The sequence below is a fragment of the Argentina silus genome, assembly GCF_951799395.1.
Source record: "Argentina silus genome assembly, contig: scaffold_461, whole genome shotgun sequence".
In the NCBI taxonomy this organism is placed as follows: domain Eukaryota; kingdom Metazoa; phylum Chordata; class Actinopteri; order Argentiniformes; family Argentinidae; genus Argentina; species Argentina silus.
The window spans coordinates 7,501-16,573 of NW_028153172.1; the positions used below are offsets into that span (position 1 = coordinate 7,501).

Below are 9,073 nucleotides of genomic sequence, written 5' to 3' on the forward strand. Positions count from 1 at the left end.
TGGGAGTCATTTACTTATCTGTGACTTAGCGGAGGGATTTCACCACCGGCTCCACCGTGTCGGCCCAGAGAAACCCGCTCCAACGGTCTGTCCTGAACTCCAGACCCGTGTCGGCTCAGAGAACCCCGCTCCAGCGGCCTGTCCTGAACTCCAGACCCGTGTCGGCTCAGAGAACCCCGCTCCAGCGGCCTGTCCTGAACTCCAGACCCGTGTCGGCTCAGAGAAACCCGCTCCAGCGGTCTGTCCTGAACTCCAGACCCGCGTCCTCGGATCCTTTCCCTTGTTTGTTTGTTCCAGATAAACAAACAAACAGCCTAAACAAACAAAAGCTCCCTCCCAACTCAATACATGGTCATCAGATTTGGTCTGTCATTTCACATGAGGTTCCCCTCCCCCCCCCTCCCCACACACACACACACACACACCCTCCCCTGTTTGTTTTTCTTATTTTTTTTACTGCGCGACAACGTGCCATTACCCATGGTCCTGTGCGGCGTTGCCTTTGGTGGAGGCGGCTTTGTTGTGGTGGGCTTCAAACAGGCCTGGGAGCCGGCTGGGGATCAAGGTGTCTGGGGCCCTCACTGGCTCTTTGAGCTCCCAGGGTACCTCCCCCCCCCCCCCACACACACACACACACAGTCACAGACCCCTCCTCCTCCACCGTCCCCCAAAACACCCACCTTTCCCCCACATCTGCTCATGGCCCAATGAACATCTCTCTCTCTCCCACAGTACATCTGTTGACTATCTTACACATCTATCTTTACACGTCGAGATATTCCATCTTGTGTTATATCTGTTATGACGTGCATATCTACAGCACCAGTCAAAAGTCTGGACACACCTTGCCAAGAGTGTGCAGAGCTGTCATCAAAGCAAAAGGTGGCTACTAAAATATAAAACATATTCTGGTTTGTTTAACACTTTTTTGTTTACTACATAATTCCATATGTGCTCCTTCATAGTTTTGATGTCTTCAATATTAATCTACAATGTAGAAAATAATAAAAAAGCAAGTAAAACCATTGATTGAGAAGGTGTGTCCAGACTTTTGACTGGTACTGTAAGCGTAGGGGTGTATCTGTCGGGGTACAGCTACCGTACCTAACAGTCCATAACTCTCCTGGCGGAGTGACATCACCCACCGCTCTCAGTACCTCCCTCCCTCGGCCTCGGCCGCCCCACGCCAACGGATGCACCTCGCCACCCGATGAATCTGACAGCTGGATAAATGGCGGCGCGGCGTTTGGTCTCCGCGGGTGTGAGACCGGTCCGCTCGAAAAAAAGGGAATGAATGAGTGTTTTTTTCCTCCCTCTCCCGTGTAACAACTGGTGTATGAATGCAGCCGGGGCTGAAAGGGGAGCAGGGGCACCTGACCATAATTGGTCGGCATAAAAGCTGCAAAAAAATCAAAGAAAGAAACCCGGGATGCGATGGTGGTCAATGCGGAAACGTAATTGTTTGATTCAGGGCCTTCGGGAGGGGAGGGGAGGGAGTGGGGGGACGTTGTTGAATGAGACATGTCCAAACCCAAAGGGAGAGAGTAACAGCTGGATACAGCCGGTCCTCCCCAGCTCACACCTCCTTTCTTCTACTCATTCTCCCTGTTACTCTCTCGTTCTTTTCCCCTTTCTCCTTCTCTCAGTCTCTCTCTCTCTCTCTCGCTCTCTCATTCAGACTCACACGGTTCCCCTGCTTCTCACTGGGCTCTGTCTCTTTCTCTCTCTGTCACTCTCTCTCTCTCTCTCTTCCCCTTCCTTCTTGCTCTCTCCCTCCCCCTTTCTTTTTCCCCCTCCCCCTCCTCCCGCCCCTCCCTCCTTGGTAGCGTGCCAGTTTCCTTTTGACTGCTTGTTCTTGTCAGTCACTTAGAGCTGTGGATGGGGGAGTCAGGGGCCAGCCTGTTGTATTAGACTTTAATGGCTTTTCCCTAAACAAATATCCCTGGCCTCCAAGGCCCTGTCACAGGGATTAGTGGGAAGGAGGGGGGGGGGGGGGGGGTCAGGAGGAGGAGGAGGAGGGTGGTGGTGGCAGAGGCAGCAGGCAGAGAGAGAGGGAGAGTAGAGAGAAAGTAGAGAGAGAAAGAGTGAAAGGGAGGGTGAGAGAGAGAGATGGGGAGAGAGAGAGAGTGAAAGAGAGGGAGAGAGAGCGATAGAGAGAGTGAGTGGGAGAGAGGGGAGGCGGAGGAGGGGAAGCTGCCATTGTGAGGCCGACACTGAGGACAATGGACAGGGTGTGAAGCAGGGGGCTGCGGGTGTAGGAGGGGTTCAGGGGTCCCAATTACTGTAGCCTTCGTCCTTCTGTCTCCAGGCTTTGATTGAGCACCCTTTGCCTCTTTCCCCACTGACACCCCCCCGGTCCCAATTTGTCAGCCCCCATAAAGGCTGGATTTGCCCCCTCCCTCTGTGTGGGGGGCTTCTGGGCATGTGCAGCCTTTCAGCAGGGCTCTGATGCCTTCTAATTACCCCTCAGACCTCAGCAACTTAGTGCCCTAGGAATTTAGCAAAAAGGACCAAAGCAACAATGGCACCAAAAATGCAACAAAACAACCACAAAAACAATCCTTCTCCCAGCCTGAACCCCTTTCTGGCCCGTCCTCCCCCGCGATCGCCAAACTCTCCCCCCTGCCCCTGAGAAAAGCTGACTCAAATCCTCCTCCTATCTCTCTCTCTCCCTCCCTCTCTCTCTCTCCCTCTCTCTCTCTCCCTCTCTCTCTCTCCCTCCCTCTCTCTCTATCTCTCCCTCTCTCTCTCTCTCTCTCTCTCTCTCTCTCTCTCCCTCTCTCTCTCTCTCTCTCTCTCTCTCTCCCTCTGTTGTCCTTTTGAGTGGAGAGGGACCAGCTCAGACACCGTGTTGTTGCGTCCGTGTGAGCTCCTCTCAGAACCCTCAGAACCCTCTCAGAACCTGGATGTGGACCCACTCTATGGCCTTTATTCATTTGATGTGCATCTCCTGTCAGATGAAAGCATGTGACGTGTACTCTGTTCCCGGCCCGCTCCAAACCCACTCTCCACATCGTGTTATTCCACACTGTGTGTGTGTGTGTGTGTCACTGTGTGTCTGTGTGTGTGTGTGTCACTGTGTGTGTGTGTGTGTGTGTGTGTGTGTGTGTGTGTGTGTGGAGCTTTCGCCACAGAGAGAACTAGGCAGCCTGAGACGGAGGAGATCTGTGGTGAAACCTGTGTGCCGTTTGTTTCGTCTTTTTGAACTCGTTTCAAGTCCATAGAACAGCTCAGCGTATGCATATGCGTGCCCCGCCCCCATCTATAGCAAGCGCTTGTCCCTGTAACATCAAAACCAAACGGGATCGGTATTTAATGAGCAATATTTATTCAGCTAATTACACTGGGGGGAGCACAGGGTTGTGTTTTTATCAAGGAGGAGGCTTTTGGGGAGGGGGGGGGGGGGTCAGGGTCTGTTTGAAGCTTGAACCCCCCCCCCCCTCCCCAACACACAGGCACGCACGCACACACACACACACACACACACACACACACACACGTACTACTACCTTTTATGGGTACTGAATGCGTCTCCCCCCCAGGTTTCTCTACAAGTTTGCTTGACCCCTGTCTTTCAGCCAGGGTAGATTCACAGGGTCCTCAGAGAAGAAGAAGCCTTTGTAGGGAGGAGGGCTCCACTGTCCGTCTGTAGGGGTGGGGGGGCGGGTGGGTGGGTGGTTGGGGGGGGCGGGTGAGGGACTGAGGGGCGCTGGGTCTGGTGGGAATCAGTAGGTGTGGGGAAGGAGGGGAGGGGGGGGGGGGGGGGAGGTGGGTGGGTGGGTGTTCACATCAAAAGATGGGCTGTGCATCCCCCCCACCCTAGCAACACACACACACACACTCGCACACACACACACACTCTCACACGCTTTTCTCCCTTCACACACAATTTCATTGGAGTGTTTGTCGGCGTGAATGAGACACATCAAAGCCAGGACCTCTTGTCTTTGCTCCTATATAGACACACGCACACACACATGCACACACACACACATGCACGCACATGCACAAACACAGCGGCCCATGTCCCTCAGAGGTGCGGTGGTCCAAGCCGTCGGGACAGTTGAAAGCGTGGTTGAGAAGGAGACCCACTCCTGGAGTGACCCTTTCCCACTCCGGGAACAAGACACGGAGCTGCAGCTCCACCACGGCAGGTAGGCCTGCAGCGCCATAACACGTCTCCCTCCCCGTCTGCTAAACGGCAGCCATTTTGGGGCGACAGGGGCAGCTTTTGGGTGAATCTTTACGCCAGCCTCTCAAGTGGGAGTACGAGCCGGTCGGTCCTTGGGGTTTCAGTCCACAGTTCTTTCCCACACTTGCGGGGCATCCCCAGAGGGCAGGTTCCCCAGAGGGCAGGTTCCCATGGGGGCTGGGGCCGTCCCTGGTCGACCCGGAGTACCTCTCCTCCCTGGCAGGCCAAAGCCAGCCTTCCCTCAGCCTCTTGCTGTGTGCCGGAGCTGTGGCTTTGGGGAGAAGGACATGCCCATGAATAAGAAGGACCATATGCGCTCGTGATTGTTTTCCTCTTCTTCCGACCGGCGACGGCAGCGCGAGGCCCAGTGGCTGCGGTCCGCCACTGGCCAGCTCCTTCCCAGAAGTGACACAACGTTCTGGCTGCTGACCATCGCCTGCCGCTGGACGCCGGCCACGGAGGCTGTCACTGTCACACACACACACACACACACACACACACACTGTCGCAAAGAGCGGTCCACATCGCCCTCAACCGCCGCTATAGAACTGACATTCACATCAGCCCTTCCCCGGTATGGCATTAAGGCCTGCTAAAACACCAATGCAGTCGATCGTGGGTCAGATATAGAAACGCTGATCAACGCGTGTCGTGGATGTCAAACACGCCAACCCCAAGGTGTCGTTTATCTTATGTAAACGGCGATGTTTGGACCGATGCTCTGCAATCACTGGAGATGGATAGTTCTGAGGTGCTCTTTGGAGAGAGAAAGAGAACCTCGATGGCACCAATCCCAGGGAGGGTGTGTGGACGGGCAGCGGGCGGGCCTGGGTTTCTGGGGGAGTGAGTGAGTGAGTGAGTGAGTGAGTGAGTGAGTGAGTGAGTGAGTGAGTGAGTGAGTGAGTGAGTGAGTGAGTGAGTGAGTGAGTGAGTGAGTGAGTGAGTGAGTGAGTGAGTGAGTGAGTGAGTGAGTGAGTGAGTGAGTGAGTGAGTGAGTGAGTGAGTGAGTGAGTGAGTGAGTGAGTGAGTGAGTGAGTGAGTGAGTGAGTGAGTGAGTGAGTGAGTGAGAGAGTGAGTGAGAGAGTGTGTGTGTGTGTTATTTATGGAGCTGGGGGTTGGTGAGTGTGGGTTTGCGCTGCGCTCCTCGGCCTGATTACAGGGGAGCCTCGACATACGACACCCAGCCGCGTGGTCTGTGGTTCGCCCTGCAACCTCCAGCACCAGAGACACACACACACACACACACACACACACACACAGACTCTACCTCTGCCTTTTTATAGACTGGGGTCCCTGCCCCAAAAACCTCATGTTTACATTAGCCCCAGTGGGCCTGATGTTGGCTTGTAACCTCAGCCAGAGCCAAGGCACCTCCTGTGTTTATACCCATTGGTTGTAGGTTTAGGAAGGAGCAGGAGATGGTTGGGGTTTAGGAAGGAGAGCAGGAGATGGTTGGGGTTTAGGAAGGAGCAGGAGATGGTTGGAGTTTAGGAAGGAGAGCAGGAGATGGTTGGGGTTTAGGAAGGAGCAGGAGATGGTTGGGGTTTAGGAAGGAGAGCAGGAGATGGTTGGGGTTTAGGAAGGAGCAGGAGATGGTTGGAGTTTAGGAAGGAGAGCAGGAGATGGTTGGGGTTTAGGAAGGAGCAGGAGATGGTTGGGGTTTAGGAAGGAGCAGGGGATGGTTGGGGTTTTGGAAGGAGAGCAGGAGATGGTTGGGGTTTAGGAAGGAGCAGGAGATGGTTGGGGTTTAGGAAGGAGCAGGAGATGGTTGGGGATTAGGAAGGAGCAGGAGATGGTTGGGGTTTAGGAAGGAGCAGGAGATGGTTGGGGTTTTGGAAGGAGAGCAGGAGATGGTTGGGGATTAGGAAGGAGCAGGAGATGGTTGGGGTTTAGGATGGAGATGGTTGGGGATTAGAAAGGAGAGCAGGAGATGATTGGGGTTCAGGAAGGAGAGCAGGAGATGGTTGGGGATTAGGAAGGAGAGCAGGAGATGGTTGGGGATTAGGAAGGAGAGCAGGACATGGTTGGGGTTCAGGATGGAGAGCAAGAGATGGTTGGGGTTTAGGAAGGAGAAGGAGATGATTGGGGTTTAGGAAGGAGCAGAAGATGGTTGGGGTTTAGGAAGGAGCAGGACATGGTTGGGGTTTAGGAAGGAGAGCAGGAGATGGTTGGGGTTCAGGAAGGAGAGCAGATGGTTGGGGTTTAGGAAGGAGAGCAGGAGATGGTTGTAGGTTTAGGAAGGAGCAGGAGATTGTTGGGGTTTAGGATGGAGAACAGATGGTTGGGGGTTAGGAAGGAGCAGAACATGGTTGGGGTTCAGGAAGGAGAGCAAATGGTTGGGGTTTAGGATGGAGAGCAGATGGTTGGGGGTTAGGAAGGAGCAGGAGATGGTTGGGGTTTAGAAAGGGCCCTCTCTCTTTCTCTACCTCTCTTGTCTCTCTCTCCAAGGGAAACAGGAGCACGTCGGTCAGGTCCCTGCTCAGTAATTTATCGGGCTCTTTTACTGTGTAATGGGTGGGCGTTTATGTAGCGTACGACTCAATCATAGAGAACCCTGATGGGTGAAGTAGTCCTCAAGCAGGAGTGGACCTTAAGGAAGACATTATGGTAATTATGCTGTTGACTCGAGATTTACCGTTCTATATTTAATCACTGGCGCTTTAGTAGGTTTGCACATTGATGTCACGCATGTAGCCTGCATGTTAAGTGAATACGCACGCAGCTACTGAAGCTGTTTTTCTTGAGAGTCATTATCCAGAGGTTTTGATGAGTACAGCAGCGTAGCGGAACAGCGCCGGTCTGTGAGTTCCCCCTGTATTCTGTTGACTGCTTCTTCAACAACATCCCTCTTGAAAGGCCCAGTCAGATAAAGCAGAAATCAGAGACTTGTATTATTGTCATTCTTCTGGCTCTAGTCAGGTCCAGATCTCCTGGTCTGATAGCCTCGTCTTAGCTGATAGCCTTTCTCTGTGTTTTCAGACGTGTTTTCTTCCTCTCTGTCTCTCTCTCCCTCTCTCTCTCTCTCTCTCCCTCTCTCTCTCTCTCTCTCTCTCTATCCACGTCTGATCTCTTCCCCCTCTCCAGACTCTGTGAAGTACGGAGGCAGGCTCCACGGTCCAGCGAGAACAGCCTGCAAGTCCGTATCCGTCTGCTTCCCTCTCCCCCCCCCCACGCTTCCTTCTCCCTGTCTCGTTTCCTTTCTTCCTCCATGGCGTTCCCGGCCCCCGTCTTTCCCAGATCGCCAGGATAAGGGACACCTGCCATGTCCGCGGTCACCTGTTTGGGTTCCTGTGCGGTGTGCCGGTCGCCCCTGGGGCCCCACGTGTTTGGGGGGGGAAACCAGGAACAATAAAGACAGACAGAGAGAGAGAGAGAGACAAAGCAAGCAGAACAACTAAGAACCTGAATAGAACCGAGGATTCCCTCCTCCTCCTCTGCTGTTTGTTAGACGGTTACGCATTGAAGTCCCTTCTGTTGTGGCTACGTCGCTGAGGGGGAAACGTTCTGATCTCGGCACTTCAGCCTCAACTGCGGTTGAGAGAAACTCGCTGGAGCGAAGGTCTGAAGACGTGTCTTTGAGGATGTTGGTCTGCTTGGTTGCATGTGGTTCCAGGGCCATTAGAAGTGGGGGCCCATAAACTGCCACATATTAACAGAGTGTAGGGGCCCCCAGACTCTGACCCGGTGGCTCGACCGATTAGCGGCCCCTAACGACCCGCTCAGTCACCTGACGTGCGGCGGCCCCAAGCCGAGCCCTCTCAGGTGAACTCAGTGTTACCTGGCTGTTGCAACAGGTGATGCCTAATAAATCAGGGACTTTATCGCTCACCTTTGAGCACTATGCTAGGACATTAGTTGCAGTCGGTCAGACACACACACTCACACACACACACAAACACACACACTCACATACACACACTCACAGACAGACACACAGAGAGAGACATACACACACAGACAGACACAGACACACACACACTCACACTCACAGCTCCCCCTCTCTCTCCCTCCCCAGGATGCCAGAAGCCAGTAGGGTTGTCCCGGGGCAAGGCCAAGGTGTGTTACTACAGTGGCTGGTACTACTGCCAGAGTTGTCACCACGACAACCTGTTCCTCATCCCCGCCCGCCTGCTGCACAACTGGGACACCAGCAGGCACAAGGTGGGTCCACACACACACACACACACACACACACACTCATAGACAGACAGACTGAAAGACACATGCACACACACACACACACACACAAAAACACACAGCCACAGTACCACATCCCAATGTGTCCCAACGACCACTACTTACACCCTGTCCATTCCCCACTCCCCCCCCCCCTCAAGGTGTCCAAGCAGGCCAAGGAGTTCCTGGAGTTTGTGTACGAGGAGCCCCTGCTGGATGTGCAGCAGCTGAACCCGTGTCTGTACGAGCACAGCGAGGGTCTGGCCGCCGTGCTGCGTCTGCGTCAGCAGCTGCAGTCCCTCAGGGCCTACCTGTTCAGCTGCCGCACCGCCGTCGCAGAGGACCTCCGCCGCAGGTACCACCGGGGAGGGGGGGGGGGGGGGGGGCCTGGGGAGAGGACAGGGGAGGCCGGCAGGGAGGCCAGAGAGGAGGCCGGGGGGAGGCCTGGGGAGGTAGTCATCGGAGGACGGGGCTCATTGGTCACTCACAGAACGGAATGAGGAACGCGATCCAACACAGGCGTTTTGATAGCGTTCCTCATTCTGTTCCATGCGTTACAACGAGCCCCGTCCTCCGATTTCTACCTCCACCGGCCTCTACCGGCCTCCACCGCGACACACACGGTAGTAGTCAGTGAATGAACAACACAGGCTGGGGCGACCCAGTCAGGCAGTCCAGCAGAGAGGGAGAGGAAGGCTGCAGAGA

At 54.6% G+C, this 9,073-nt stretch overlaps 1 protein-coding gene across 1 annotated transcript in view; it reads left to right on the top strand.

Moving 5' to 3' along the window:
• The window catches only part of plekhm3 (pleckstrin homology domain containing, family M, member 3), a gene marked incomplete at both ends in the record, with an annotated part of 12,159 nt that extends 3,436 nt beyond the window's left edge, over window positions 1-8,723 (top strand). Inside the window, 2 exons of the mRNA XM_083697651.1 lie at window positions 8,208-8,353; window positions 8,530-8,723. Coding sequence (XP_083553777.1) covers window positions 8,208-8,353; window positions 8,530-8,723 — 340 coding nt within the window. The remainder of the gene's footprint in view (window positions 1-8,207; window positions 8,354-8,529) is intronic.
• Between the last annotated feature and the right edge of the window lie 350 nt (window positions 8,724-9,073).